The 16,721-nt window shown below is 39.5% G+C and overlaps 1 protein-coding gene across 4 annotated transcripts in view; it reads right to left on the minus strand.

Moving 5' to 3' along the window:
* Positions 1–16,721, minus strand: part of OXSR1 (oxidative stress responsive kinase 1) — a 146,661-nt gene that overhangs the window by 75,192 nt on the left and 54,748 nt on the right. For all 4 annotated transcript variants that reach the window (XM_058290744.2, XM_058290745.2, XM_071212876.1 and 1 more), the window contains one exon: positions 1,853–1,908. In XM_058290744.2, the coding sequence (XP_058146727.1) occupies positions 1,853–1,908 (56 nt within the window). The remainder of the gene's footprint in view (positions 1–1,852; positions 1,909–16,721) is intronic.

Consider the following 16,721-nt stretch of genomic DNA (forward strand, 5'->3'; position numbering starts at 1 on the left):
ACCCAGAAGCCAGAGCTTTAGAATATATATTTTTTCAACTTAAATAAAGTGATTGTACCAGTTATACTCCCACCATAAGAGTATGAGATTTTTCCTTGCTTTCCATCCATACCAACAACTAGTATCGTCAGATGTTTTTCCCAGGCCGGTCAGAAAAAAGTGGTTTCCCTATGTGACCTAAGAATAAGTTCTTTATACATTCTAAATTTGAGCCCTTGTCAGTTTTTCATGTTGCAAATGTTTTCTCCACTCTTTGGCTTACTACTTTGTTCATGTTGACAAACCTCCTGTTTCTCTTTTTCTTTTTTTTTTTTTAAGATTCATTTTATTTATTTATTTCTCCCCTCCATCTCCCACCCCCTGTTGTTTGCACTCACTGTATCTGTTCGTTCTGTGCCTGTCTTTTTTTTTTTTTTTCGGAGGCACTGAAACACTGGAACCGAATCAGGGACCTCCCATGTAGGAGGGAGGCACCTAATCACTTGAGTTACTGCCACTCCCTGCTTTGCTATGTCTCTCACTGCGTTTTCCTCCTTGTGTTTCTTTTGTTGCGTCATCTTGTTGTGTCAGATTGCTATGCCAGCCCATAGCATCAGCTCACTGTCTTGCTCATCATCTTTAGGAGGCACTGGGACCCGAACCCGGGACCTCCCTGTGGTAGGCAGGAGCTCAATTCTTGAGCCACATCCACTTCCCTCTGTTTCTCTTTTGATGAACATAAGTTGTTAACTTTAAAGCAGTCAAATTTTATCAGCAATTTTTCCTTTGTAATAAAACTTCTTGTGGCTTAAGTAAAACATTTCCTTACCTAAGGACATGAAGATGTTCACCTAAATTCTCTTCTAAAAGTTGAAGGAATAATTTAAGATTTGGGTGATTTTCTTTCTTCTGCCAGGCACCTGACTGTTTCAGCAGTGTGGGAACAAGATGAGGTTTTTCAGCCACACAGATGACCTGGTTACTAGACAATCCCCAGGTACAGCCTTCCATAAGTCTCAGCTGGAAGGAGGGAGTGTTCAACCAGGAAAGCAACCCTTTACAAGCCTTGGACTCCAACTCTTCTTCCTCCAGCTCTGTGAATCCACCAGAAGCGCACCTCCCCTCACAGATGATGTCTTCCTAGGTGGAAAATTCTCCTGTTTCCCCAGGACAGAAGTAGCTCTGGATCACATCTCTAGAGCATTTTTTTAAAGATTTCTTTTCCTTCTTTCTACCCTCACCCTACTGTTTGTGCTCACTGTCTGTTCTCTATGTCTGTTTGTTGTATGTTCTTCTTTTTTTAGGAGGCACCAGGAACCAAACCTGGGATTTCCCATGCAGGAGGGAGGTGGCTTGAGTCACCTCCACTCCCTGCTTGCTGTGTCTCTCACTGTGTTTCCTTGTTGGGTCTCTTCACTGCATCATCTCATTGCGTCAGTTCGCTGCACCAGTCGTTCATGTTAGCTCACTGTCTTGCTCGTCTTCTTTAGGAGGCCCTGCAAACCAAATCCAGGACCTCCCACCTGGTAGGCACACCCAGCTGCTTGAGCCACATCAACTTCCCTATAGCATATTTATTATTAAGTACAATGAAGATTCTTAACTACTTGTCCTTCAAAGTAAAGAACAAAATGCTAGGAGAACTCACAGCAAAAGAGGTAATGCGTAGGCAACTGTAAGATAATGAATAGCAGTCAGAAAAATGTCTAAGATCTGAAATAAAGGATGAATATACATTGAGAATCAGCAGTGTCAATGTAATATGCTTGAAGAGAATAGAGAGGGTCTAGGGAAGAACACTGTAAGGAAACATAAAATTTAAGTATTGAGTTCTAGTGACCATTAAGTCAAAATATAAGATACTAGTCATTACCTGCAATCTGTACTGAGCCATCTTCTCCAAGAAGAATATTTCCAGCTTTCACATCTCTTCAAGAAAAAAAAGAAGTTACATATCGAAAGTAACATCAGCAATATTTAAAATGCTCTATTTTTATATTACAGTATCAAGACTAGAAATATTGTAAAAATTTTAGCCATCTGTACCAAAATCCAAACATTAAACAGAAAGCCACCATAAGATACAGCATTTTATAATATCTAGAAAACATGAAATGATTAAATGAGTCTTGACTGGAATGACTGAACAAAGAATGTCCTCTTCACCTAACTGTACTTTCCAAAAATATACTGATATTTTTCTACACCCTAACATATGATCAATTTTTTAAATGATAAATATGTAGATGAAAATGGAGACTATTCCATGCTTTGTAGCATAAAGAGAAATAAAAATTATTCATACTCTCTCCCTATTTACTGTTAACTATAACAACTTGATATATGTATATATTTTTGTTATAAAAACCTAAACATTACTGAAAAGGCCACAGTTCCTTTGACCACCACTCCTAAGTGTAGCATCTTCTCCAGTTTTCAAATGTTATCAGTCTGGTTAGCAGGGTATGTATCTGTGACATATCTGGGCTTTTTTCTCCCAACATGAATGATGCTATACTGCCCATACAAATCTGCAACACACTTTTCTCATGCAACAATGTATCAGTAGTATCTAAAAGTCCCCAAATCCTAAGAGAAGCAAATCCACTTGATAACTTAAGAAGCTCTCACAATGTACATGGAAGGTACAAAGGGGATTCACTGCAGCATTGTCTGTAGTAACAACAATAAAATGAAAATGGCCAACAACCTAGATAACTAAAATAATAGAAAGGTTAAATAAATTCTGTTACATCCATGAAATGGAATAAGGTCAATCAACATGTGGTAACATGAAATGCCGCCTAACACACACTGCTAAGCAAATAAATGAAACAGGAGTACAGTACATTTTGTATGATGCCATAACGTTAAACACACAAAAATTTTTCCATGCACCAGAAGGAGCAATGGTTCCTTCTGTGAAAAGGAGTAGGGTGGTTCAAGATGAACACTGAATAGTTTATGGGATTTTGTATTTGTTTTTTTTTAATTAAAATAAACATAAGTAAATAAACTAAAGAAAAGCAGCCTGTGAGACAAGAAAGAAAACAAAGCCAGCTCATGGAGAAGGGCCCTGTTGGTTATGAACAGAAACCAGTGAAAAGCACACTTCCTACTTTTGCTAGTCTTAGATGTAGCCATTCCTTGATAAACAATGAAGAAGTTTCATAACCACGTGCAGCAGTAGCATCATACCACAGTATACAATGCCTTCCCTGAATATATAGTGAAGAATAAAGAAAACATGTTACTAAGATCACTGTATTGCTTATAAACCCAAGTAATTTACAGGACTCTTCCCCAGCAGCTAACTTAATAGAATGGAGGCTGGCCAGCTTTGCTCCAGGAACCTAAAGTCTCTGACCCTAGACACCACAAAGAGAGACAAAGAACATTCAACTGAGTTAACCACTAACTCCCAACTCCCTTTTATGAGCTCATCTGGAGTGACTTCTAGAACTCAGTAAAGCGAAGTGGATATGGCTCAGGTGACTGAGCTCCCGCTTACCACATGGGAGGTCCATGGTTCAGTTCTGGTGCCTCCTAAAGAAGAGAGCGAGCTGGCATGACTGGCACGCACAGCAAGCTGACACAATAAGAGACGCTAGAAGAAAAACATAATGAAAGACACAACAAACCAGGGAGCAAAGTTTCCAGGTGCCTCCAAAAGAAAACAAGCAAGATAGCAAGCTGATGTGACTGGCAGGGGCAACAAGATGATGCAAAAAGAGACACAGGAAGAAAAAACAATGCAGGGAACAGAGATGGCTCAAGTGATTAGGCACCTCCCCCCCACATCAGAGGTCCCAGGTTCAGTTCCCAGTGCCTCCTAAAAGACCCAACACATAGCAAAGTGCAAACAATGAGGGGGTGGGGAGAAATAAATTAAAATAAATAAAATAAAACCCAATGGAAAGAAGTGGGTGCAGCTCAAGTGGCTGAGAGCATGCTTCCCATGTATGAGGTCCTGGGTTCAATCCCTGGCACCTCTTAAAAATAAAACAATTGATATAACCAACTCTCACTGGGGAGCGAGTGTGGCTCAGTAGTTGAGCACCTACTTCCCATGATGAGGTCTTGGGTTCAATCCCCAATACCTCCTATAATAAAAAAAAAAAGCATATTTAGTCACTCCTTCCCCTGTGTTTTTGCAGCAGGTTGTAATACAGTGTTAGCACAGAGTACTATTTGATCATGTTTCTGGGAAGGTCTCCCCCACTTCACCATGAGCTAGTTAAATATCTGGACCTGGACCTTTATTTATCTCTCCATCACCTGCACTTACTTAATATCATGATCTGTACCAAGGAGTTATCTTCCAGATATTCATCAAATTGATTTAAGTAATAAACAGGAGAAAACCTACTTCAAAATTCTCTACTGGAAAGAAGTAGAATATAAAATAATAAAAAAAAGAAAATGTCAAATTAACACTAAAAGAAAATAGACCACCCTACCACTCCTACCACCCTAACCCCCTCTCCCCACACCTTCTAATGTTAGGGTTATAAACTAATACTGTACAAAGAATGGGAACAGTATGACTATCCATCAATGCAGACCAGTTAAACTGTGGTGTATCTAACGGAATATATACCTATCTATATGTGTTAAGATGGAACAATCTCCAGATAAATTCTTAAGTGAAAAAAGAATGTTGTACTTTGTGTTTGAAAAAGAAAAAAAAGCAAAATGTAAATATGAATCAATTTATAAAGATGAAATTTGATTAGTGCTTATGTATGGCCAGGGAAGGCAAGCTAAGAGTGTGGAGTTTTCCTTTTGGAGTAATGAAATAAATCTAAAATTTTTTGTGATGATGAATGCACAACACTGTTATCATACTAAAAGGCATTAATTATACACTTTGATAGATCATATAGTATGTGAATATATCTCAGTAAAACTGCTTAATAAATAAATAATTGTACAAGAACAGCCAAAAATAGCTATATACAGCAGGCGAAATGGAGAGAGAATGAAAGGTGAAGAATTTGTCTGCTTTTTGTTTATTATTATTGAAATAATGAAAATGCTCTAATAATGACTGAAGTGAGAATGTACAACTATAAGATTATACCAAATACCACTGATTGTACACTTTGGATGAATTATATGCTATATTTATATGTATCAATAAAATTGATTTGTTAAAAAATAAAAGGAGGTGGAGAGGGATAAATTGTTTATATAATCATAAATTCTATCTCACAGACTTTTTTTTTTTTTTTTTAAGAAATAAGACTATTTTTTAGAACAGTTTAGATCCACAGAAAAATCGGGAAGAAAGGGCAGAAAATTCCCATATACCCTACACTCATTTTCCCCTATTATTAACATCATACATTAGTATGCTACTTTTCCATAAATAGTGCACCCAGTAATGAAACATTTTTGTTAACTAAAGTACAACGTTTATTCAAATTTCCTTAGTTTTGACCTAATGACTTTTTCTATTCCAGGATCCTACCCACAATACCACAGTACATTCAGTTTTCATGACTCTTTAGGCGCTCTTGACTATGAAAAGTTCTTAGGCATGCCTTGCTTTTGACAACCCTGACAGTTTTGAGGAGTACTGATCAAGTATTTTACAGGATGCTCCTCTATCAGGATTTGTCTGAGATTTTTCTCATGATTAGACTGGAATTAATGGGTTTTGGGTAGGAAACCCACAGAAGTAATGTTCTTATCACATCATATCCAGGGTACAAAGAATCAACAAGATTTATCACTGTTGATAATGAGAACAGTGTTTGACTACATAGTTTTTTCTTGTCTTTAATAAGAGAAGTTGTGGATTTACAGAATAATCATGCATTAAAATACAGGATCCCTATATCTATATACTATTCAGTAATATGAAATTTTTTACAACCTTGTATATGTATTACATGTTCAAATGATTTTTATAAGTTTTTGTCTTTCACGTGAAGATGAGTAATCTATTTTTAAGTAAAATTTGACTGAAGTATATCGCTCATTCAGGAGCATAAACAAAAAAAGTTGTGAACTTATACAAAACAAACATGCATTATCATCATACAGGGTCCTCATACATCACCCCACTACCAACACCTTGCATTGTTGTGAAACATTTGTTACAAACTATGAAAGAGCATACTCAAAGTATTACTATTAACTATAGCCCATATTGTACATTTGGTGTATTTTTTCCCCAAAGTCACCCAAATTTTAACAACTATATTAGTAATATATCTTTGTTATCAATCATGAGAGAAAGTTCTCATATTTGTACTATTAACTACAGTCCATCTTTCACCACTGGGTTCCCTGTGTGATATAGTCCCAGGCTCTGTAAAATCCACTCAAAGTGTACATTCAGTAGCTCCCATTTTCATCACAAAGTTATGCTGTAACATCACCTCAGTCAATTTTAGAATGTTTTCATATACTCCCTTATATCCCTCTACTACTGCTATCCCTTAGAATTGATATAATGTCTTCTTTCCACTGGTGCAAAATACAGTGTAATCTATTTTCAGAAGAGCCTGCAATTTGGGTAAATACTTTTTCTGGTCAATTATCCAGATAATTCATTTTTTCCTTTTGAAACTCAAAATACAATCTACAGAACAGCTTCTGGAAGTTAAAGCAGAGGATAACCATGAAGCTAAATAGCTCACTGGGAGAAGCAGATTTGGCACAACGGATAGAGCCTCCGCCTACCACATGGGAGGTCCAGGGTTCAAACGGAGGGCCTCCTGACCTCTGTGGTAAGCTGGGCCATGTGCAGTGCTGATGCGCGCAAGGAGTGCCGTGCCATGCAGGGGTGTCTTCCGCATAGGGGAGCTCCACATGCAAGGAGTGCACCTTGTAAAGAGAGCCGCCCCACGCAAAAAAAAAAGTGTGGCCTGCCCAAGAGGGGCACCACACACACAGAGAGCTGACGCAGCAAGACGATGCAACAAAAGGAGACATAGATTCCCAATGCCGCTGACAAGAATACAAGCAGACACAGAAGAACACACAGCAAATGGACACAAAGAACAGACAACTGGGGGGTAGGGGGAAGAGGAGAGAAAAAAAAAATAGCCCACTGGAGAATCAAAGTACACCATAGGCTGTCCTTACACACTATAGGACAAAAGACATTTCAAGGAAAAGATTTATAACTAAGTATCTGGAAATCAATATAGCACTCAGCTAAAGAATTCTTTCTACTACTACCACAAAGAACATTAAGCAATACAGCAGCCCCAACAGATAAATCCTCCATTCACTCTTTAGTAGAAAGAATACTGAGTTTTGCTTTTCACAGCTTAATGTCATTTCCCACACGTCACTGTTGCCCCAAAGTCACACATTCCTTTTAAAATTAAGATGACTTTCACAGATATGCTTGACTTTCTCATTAGTACAGAACACAAGTTTCTGCCCATAACATTTTTATTACTCATCAACAGGCACAGTTTATGGAAAACTTGAAAAAAGGTCAAGAGAAGAAATGAATCAGAACCAAAGCTGGAAAATACACTTACATTTAGACATCTTTAAATGACTTAAAGTATCCAACATTTTTGCTGAATTTTGCTAATGTCTTTCCAATGGGAAAAGATCTGGGTACATGGAAACAGAGGACAAAGTATAAGTCTAATTTAGAGGTCCTTTCATTTTAGTCAAAGCCTCTGAAGCCTAGAGGATTAAAGGGAAAACAGTACATTGTCCTGATCCACCAGGTTAACACACAAATCTACCTAAAGCAACAAGTGGACTTTAAGGATATGAGAAGTCGCACAACGTTCTTCCAAAACAAACAAACAACTTCTCTATTTCCACATGAAACAACTTTTTCCTACATCTGTTGAAGCCTCAGGTGTCTCAGAATTTTCACTGCTAAAGTATACATAGTGGTTCTCAGCCTCGCCTAAACATCTGAGTCACCACTGGGAACTTTTAAAAGTTCCAATATCCAGGCCTCACACCTCAGGTCAAATTGTGCTAAAAGAATTTTCTTGACCACCTTCCAGGCCCATGTCTCAAACACACCCTTCCCCTGTATGAACACAAACAGTTCCTGGATAAACTTGGGGTACAGGGTGGGGAATGATCACATAACTGAACATGAAATTAAAAAAAGGGAAATCCTCAAAGTTCAAAAATTAAAGAGCAATTTAAAAGCCAGAGCGATAAATTCATGGGGATATCAAATGGAGATACTGCCCCAAATGGCTAGGGGGTTCAGGTTTTTACATCAGTATCTTTTAACAGAAAAAACAGCATTGGGCTACTTTAAGGTTGGGAGTAGAACTGAGACTGCTTCATAAAGCCAAATAATAATGTAAGTAGAGCTATACTGAAACCCAAATTATCTTTCATTTAAAAGCATTTCTAGGAATAAAAAAGGTCATTATGTAATAAAAAAAGGAAGGGACTGCTAGGAAGATGGCAGACCAGAAGCACACGGGACTCTCTTCTCCCAGAAAAATAGCTAGAGGACAAGCAGAAATGGCCTGGAAAAAAATCTCCTAGGGTTTAGCATACCAGGGAAAGACTGGACAGCCCAGCAGAGAGAGAGACAAAGGAAAAGAATCCCAACAGCGAAACTGTGAGTTAAAAGAAGCAGGGGCATTTTCAGAACTTGGAGTTGTCCTGAATGATACTGCAAGGGCAGATGCAGGACATTATATCTCCTGCCATAACCCACTGAATGTACTGGGGGAGGGTGTAAAGTAAAATGTAACCTATAATCCATGTGGTGCAGCAGTGCTCCAAAATGTATTCACCAAATGCAATGAAGGTGCCACACTGATGAAAGAGGTTGTTGATGTGGGAGGAGTGGAGTAGGGTGTGGGGTATATGGGAACCTCTTATATTTTTTAATGTAACATTTTTTGTGATCTAAGTATCTTTAAAAAAGAAAAGAAGAGCAGGTGACACAGCCAGCACCCTCCCCCACACCACAGACACTTCTGGATTCTCAGGCCTTGGGGCGGCAGCTACAAAGGGGACCCCAGGGACCCACCTCCCTCAGGACAGGGGAGAGAAAGGGACACAGCCTAAGGCTGCCTCAGCTTCTGACCCACCAATCTGGTGTCTCACCAGCCCTTCTAGGCCGGGTGCGGCCCCACCACTGTTTGTCCTGGGAGCAGACAAGGAACTAGAGATCCGACCCACTCAATCTCACTCTCTACTGATCAGGACTGGCTACAGAGGACTCAGAGGAGAGTGAAATTACTTCCTACCTGGAAGAGGGGAGTGGAATTACTTCCTATGCAGAAAAAGGGAAGGGGCTGCCAGCAAAGGCTGGAGAACTGCCTCTGAGAAAGTTTGAATTACAAGGCTCTTAGCCTCCAGGCAGAATCCTCTATCACATTTACCTAGTCCCTGTTGTAGAAAACATACTGGGACCAGGCCCTGAACTGAGAGGGCTGCCAAAGAGCACCATGAGCTGGCAAAAAAAAAAAAAAAGAGAAAACTGACAATAAATTAAATAAGAGGGCTTTTTTCTGGCCTTTACCTTCTCCCTCCCCTAGACCCTAGGAAGCAGGTCTGCAATCCATTATGGGGTCCAGGGCCCAGATTTGAGCAACTAAAAGGGATAATCCTGAAGAACCAGAAAGAACAGGCTGAACCAAGAATCAAAGAATAGCAGTAGCACCCAGTCTCCTGCCACTAAATTGAGCATCTGAGTAAACTCATCACTCTAATTACATGCCAAGACATTGTAAAAAATTACAAGCCATTCTAAAAAGATGGAAGATGAAAGATACGGCCAAAGAAATGGAATATATTAAAGCCCCAGAAGAAATGGAGAATCTGAGACAACTAATCAACAACATGCACACAAATTTCCAAAATCAAATTAATGGGCTGAAAGACAACATGGCTAAAGAGATAAATGACATCAAGAAGACATGGAGGGAAACGGACTTGGCCCAGTGGTTAGGGCGTCCATCTACCATATGGGAGGTCTGCGGTTCAAACCCCGGGCCTCCTTGACCCGTGTGGAGCTGGCCCATGCGCAGTGCTGATACGCACAAGGAGTGCCCTGCCACGCAGGGGTGTCCCCCCCGTAGGGGAGCCCCACACGCAAGGAGTGCGCCCCGTAAGGAGAGCCGCCCAGCGCGAAAGAAAGTGCAGCCTGCCCAGGAATGGCGCTGCCCACACTTCCCATGCCGCTGACCATAGCAGAAGCAGACAAAAGAAACAAGACGCAGCAAATAGACACAGAGAACAGACAACCAAGGGGGGGGGGGATTAAATAAATAAATCTTCTAAAAAAAAAGAAGACATGGAGCAAGCACAGAGATGAAGTTGGAAACCTGAATTAAAAAGTAACAGAGAAAAAGAGAATAGATGGAACAAGGGTCATTTTGGAGGCAATGGAATTGTTCTACATGATCTTGCAATGACGGATACGGACCATGTTAAATTTCACCGAAATTCATAATAGTGTATGGTCCAAAATGTAAAAAAATAAAAATAAGAGCTCATGGGAATGAAAGATACAGTAAGTTGAGATCAACTTATTAGAGTGATCAAAACATATTAGAGTGAAGCACATGTGGCTCAAGTGACAAGGCCTCCACTTACCATATGGGAGGACCCAGGTTCGATCCCTGGAGCCTCCTGGTGAACAAGAAGAGATGTGCCTGCACGGCGAGCCAGTGCCCGCATGTCGAGTCAAGTGCCCGCACGGTGAGCTGAGTGTCCACACAGTGGGCCAGTGCCCACATGTGTACCTGCATGTCGAGCTGAGTGCCTACATGAGTGCCAGTGCCCGCATAAGAGAGCCACCCAGCAAGATGATGACATAACAAAACAGAGACAAGGGGAAGAGTCAAGGTGGAGCTCAGCAGAGACTAGGAACTGAGGTGGCACAACTGATGGGGAACCTCTCACCACATCAGAGGTCCCAGGATCGAATCCCAGTGAATCCTAGAGGAGGAAGACAAGAAAACCAAAAAAAAAAAAGAGAAACAGAAACAGAAGATCACACAGCAAATGGACACAGACAGTAAAAACAGTAGGGCTGGGGAGGGAGAGAGGAAGAAAAAACACATTAGAAACACACAACAGCAGACTTGAAATGATGGAAGAAAAGTAAGTGATGCTGAAGACAGAAGAGCTGAACTTGAAGAGAGAAAAGAACAAAATAAGAAAAGAACACAAAAAATAGAACAAGGGCTCAGGGAACTGAATGATAACACAAGAAGCAACAACATACGTGTCATGGGAGTTCCAGAGGAGAAGATATGGGAAAAGGGGCAAAGAGAATATCTGAGGAAGTAGCTGAAAAATTCCCAACCCTCACAAAAGAAATGAACTTGCAAGTTCAAGAAGCGCAACGTACCCAGTCCGAATAAACACTAAAAGACCTACTCTAAGACCCATACTATTCAGAATGTCAAATGTCAAAGATAAAAAGAAAATTCTGAGAAGCAAACCATCACACGCGCATGATGCCCAGTAAGACTTAGTGCATATTACTCATCAGAAACCACAGAGGGGGAAGCAAATGTGGCTCAAGAATTTCAGTGTCCACCTACCACATAGGAGGTCCGAGTTCAGTTCCCAGTGCCTCCTAGAAAAGACAAGCAAGACAGCAAGCTGCCACAACAGGCTGGCATGGCAAGGTGATGCAACAAGACGACACAAAGAGGAAACACAATGAGAGACAAAACAAAGCAGGGAATGGAGGTGGCTCAAGGTATTGAGTGCTTCTCTCCCATATGGGAGATCCCAGGTTTGGTTCCAAGTGCCTCTTAAAGAGAAGACAAGCAGACACAGAACACACAACCAATGGACACAGAGAGGAGACAATGAGCACCAACAATGAGGGGGGAAGAGAAATAAATAAAACAAATTTTAAAAAAAACCATGTAGATGAGATGATAGTGGTATGACATAACTAGGACATTGAAAAGAGAAAACTGTCAGTTGAGGATTCTTTATCCAGCAAAATTTTCTTTCAAATATGAAAGTGAGTTTAAAATATTAAACAAATGGAAACTAAGAGAATTCTAAAAAAAGAAGGGAAGCGGACTTGGCCCAGTGGTTAGGGTGTCCACCTACCACATGGGAGGTCCGTGGTTCAAACCCCAGGCCTCCTTGACCCGTGTGGAGCTGGCCGATGCACAGTGCTGATGCACGCAAGGAGTGCTGTGCCACATGTCCCCCGCACGCAAAGAGTGCGCCCCATAAGGAGAGCCACCCAGCACGAAAGAAAGTGCAGCCTGCCTAAGAATGGCGCCGCCCACACGGAGAGATGACACAAGATGACGCAACAAAAAGAAACACAGATTCCTGTGCTGCTGACAACAACAGAAGCGGACAAAGACGACGACGACGAAGCAAACAGACACAGAGAACAGACAACCGGGACAGGGAGGGAAATAAATAAATAAATAAATCTTTAAAAAAAGAAAAAGAAAATAAAGAAAGAATCCAACTTTGCAAGAAATATTAAAGGAAGCCTTAGAGCCCCAAAGAAAAAGACAGGAGAGAGAGGTTTAAAGGAGAGTACAGAAGAAAGAATAGGAGAAAGGGTAATCAAAAGAGAAAAAAGACAAAAATAAGATCTGACATAAGAAAATTGAAAAATAAAATGGTAGAAATAAATATTTACAGTAATATCACTGAATGTGAATGGATTAAATTCCCTAACAAAAGATAAAGGCTGACAGAATGGATAAAAAAAAAACATGAGTCATTCATATGCTGCCCTACAAGAGACACACCTAAGACTCGGGGATGAAAATGGGCTGAAAGTGAAAGTCTGGGAAAAAGATACTCTATGCAAACAATACCCAAAAAAAACACACTAATATATTAATATATTAGTATATTAGCTAAACTAATACCAGAAAAAACAGACTTTAAATGCAAAAAAGTTCTAAGAGATACAGCAGGCCATTATACAGTAATAAAAGAGAAAATCTACTAGGAAGATATAACAGTCATAAATATCTAGGCACCTAACTAAGGAGCCCTAGAATACATGACACAAATTCTGGCAAAACTGACAGGAGAAACAGACATCTATACAATAATCGTTGGAGACTTCAACACCCCACTCACATCATTAGATAGAATAGAGAGAAGCTCAAGACGGAAACAGAACTAGAACATGATAAACGAGTTAGACCTAACAGACATATACAGAATGTTGCATCCAAACTCAGTGGGTCACATAGTCTGCTCAAGTTCCCACGGATCTTTCTCCAGGATAGACTGTATGTTGGGGCATGAAACTGGAAATCGATAATAGGAAAAAAGTAAATTCACAAATGTATGGACGTTGAACAACACACTCCCAAATAATCAGTGGGTCAAGGAAGAAACTGCAAGTGAAATCAGTGAATATATTGAGACAAATAAAAACAAGAACACAACTTATCAAAATTTCTGGATACAATTAGAAGCACTGAAATATATATCTGAATATGATTTAAAAGGGAAATATCAGATTTATAAATGGTAATAGAATAATATGAAATACATGGAAATATACTACACAAACAGTGTACCCTAAAGTAAACCATGGACTTTAATTAATAGCCCAACATTGTGAATGTAATTAACAGTACTGAAATATATATATGCATGCGGTTAAAGGGGAAAATGTTAGGTTGTATATATCGTAACAGAATTTTTTTAAAGGTTTATTTTTTCATTTATTTCTTCCCCCTCCCCCCAGTTGTCTGCTCTCTGTGTCCATTTGCTGTGTGTTCTTCTGTGACCACTTCTATCCTTATCAGCGGCACTGGGAATCTTTGTTTCATTTTGTTGTGTCAGCTCTCCATGCGTGTGGTGCCATTCTTGGGCAGGCTGCACTTTCGCGCTGGGTGGCTCTCCTTACGGGGCGCACTCCCTGTGCGTGGGGCTCCCCTACGCGGGGGACACCCCTGCGTGTCATGGCACTCCTTGCGCACATCAGCACTGTGCATGGGCCAGCTCCACATGGGTCAAGGAGGCCCGGGGTTTAAACCGCAGACCTCCCATGTGGTAGGCGGATGCCCTATCCATTGGGCCAAGTCCGCTTCCCTAATTTTTTTTTTTAAGCCACAGGACTACACTACAAAAACACTGAACCATTAAGTCAAACCACTGTGACAGTTTGAAGCTTGATGGACCCCAGAAGATTATGATCTTAAAGTTCATCCATGCCTGTGAGTGTAGACCTATTATAGATGGGACTTTTTGATTAGTTAAAGGCCTTTTTATTAGATTCCTTCAGTAAGGTCTGGCCCATGGTGTGGCTTAAACCTCTTAATGGAGCATTCATTAAACTGGATTAATTCAGATGATCAGAGAGAAAGCCAAAGGATGCCAGAAGCTGAAGCAAGGAAACCCAGAAGAGAAAGAAGAGATCTGCAGGTGTTGCCATGTGCCTTGCCACACGGCAGAGGAGTTCAGAATAGCTGGCAACAAGTCTTTGGGGAGAAGGAATCACGTGATGATGCCTTGATTTGGACATTTTCACATCCTCAGAACTGCATTATAAAAACTAACCCATCTCTGGTATATTGCATTTTGGCAGACTAGCAAACTAAAATAGCCATGATGTACTGTTAACAGTAAAATGATAAAAACATATTTTCATCCATTGTGACAAATGTTCCACACCAATGCAAGGTGTTAATGATAGGGTGGTATATAGGAATCCTGTATTTCAGAAATGATAGTTCCGTAAACCTGTAGCTTCCCTAATAAAGAAAAAAATTCCAAAAAGAAAAACAAAAAACTTCTGGATACAGGGAAGGCAGTCTTAAGAGGGAAATTTATAGCCCTAAAGGACTACGTTAAAAATAGCTAAACTCAAAGATTTAACCGAACAACTAGAGAAACTAGAAAAAGAACAGCAAACCAATCCCAAAGCAAGCAAAAGGAAAGAAATAATAAGGATTAGAACAGAAATAAATGAAATTGAGGGAAAAAAAATAGAGCAAATCAACAAAACCAAAAGTTAGTTTTTTGAGAAGATCAAGAAAATTGACAAAACCCTAGTTAGATTAACAAAGAAAAAAAGAGAAGATGCAAATAAATACAATCAGAAATGAAAGGGGGGAAGTTACGACTGACCCCAGAGAAATAAAAAGGATGGTAACAGGTTATTATGAGAAAACTGTATGCCAACAAACTAGACAACCTAGATCAAATGGACAATTTCCTAGAAATACACAACCTACATTGATGCTACAAGAGATACAAGAACTTTAAAAGCCAATCACATTTAAAGAGATTTAACCCGTCATCAAAATTCTCCCAGCAATGAACTTACCAGGTGCAATGGATGTATCACGATGATGGGAGAGAGTGTTGCTGTGGGGGGAGTGGGGGGCGGGGGCGGTGGGGTTGAATGGGACCTCATATATTTTTTTTAATGTAATTAAAAAATAATAATAATAATAAATAAATATTAAAAAAAAAAAAAAAATTCTCCCAGCAGAGAAAAGTCCAGGACCAGATGGTTTCACAGGTGAATTCTACAAAGGATTTCAAAAGGAATTAGCACCAATCCTGTTTAAACTCTTCCAAAAAATTGAAGAGAAGGGAAAATTATCCAACACATTTTAAGAAGCCAACATCACCCTAATACCAAAGTCGGATATACACGAAAAGAAAATTACAGACCAATCTCTCTAATGAACACAGATGTAAAAATTCTCAACAAAACACTCGCAAATCCAATCCAGAATATCAGAACGCATTATGACCAAGTAGGATTTATTCCTGGTGTGCAAGGTTGGTTCAACATAAGAAAATCTATCAACACAAAACACTGCATTAAAAAACTGAAGGGAAAAAACCACATGACCATCTCAATCAACACAGAAAAGACACTATACAAAATCCAGCATCTTTCTTTGATAAAAACACTTCAAAAGATAGGAATAGAAGCAAAATTCTTCACTATGATAAAAGGCATATATGGAAAACCCAGAGCCAACATCATACTCAAAGGGGAAAGGTTGAAAGCTTTCCCTCTAAGATCTGGAATAAGACAAAGATGCCCACTGTCACCATTGCTATTCAATATTGTACTACAAGTTCTAGCTAGGGCAATTAGCCAAGAAAAAAAAAAATTAAAGACATCTAAATAGGAAAAGAGGAAGTAAAACTCTCACTGCTTGCAGAGGCCATAATCCCATATTTTAAAAATTCTGAAGTACCCATGACAAAGCTTCTTGAGCTAATAAATGAGTCCACCAAAGTGACAGGACACAAGTTCAACACACAAATATCAGTAATGTTTTTGTTCACTAGTACTGAACAATCTGAGGAAGAAATATGGGGGGAAATTCCATTTATAATAGCAGCAAAAAGATTCAAGTACCTAGGAATTAATTTAACCAAAGGAGAACAGGACTTATATGCAGAAAACTACAAAACAATGCTAAAAGAAATTTTAAAAAGACCTAAACCAAATTGAAAGACATTCTGTGTTCATGGATTAGAAGAATAAATATCGTGAAGATGTCAATCTTACCCAAACTGGTTTACTGAGCAATACAATGCCAGTCAAAATTCCAACACCTTACTTTACAGAATTAGAAAATGTCATTACCAAACTCATTTGGAAGGGAAAGTGCACCCGAATAGCCAAAAGCATTCTAAAAAAGAAGAGTTAAGTGGGAGCAATTTCACTGCCTAACCTTGAAACATTACAAAGCTACTGTGGTCAAAACAGCATGGTACTGACATAAAGACAGATACATCAATTAGTGGAACAGACTTGAGAATCCAGAAATAAATGCTCACCTATATGGTCA

The sequence above is a fragment of the Dasypus novemcinctus genome, chromosome 31 (assembly GCF_030445035.2).
Source record: "Dasypus novemcinctus isolate mDasNov1 chromosome 31, mDasNov1.1.hap2, whole genome shotgun sequence".
Classification (NCBI taxonomy): Eukaryota; Metazoa; Chordata; class Mammalia; order Cingulata; family Dasypodidae; genus Dasypus; species Dasypus novemcinctus.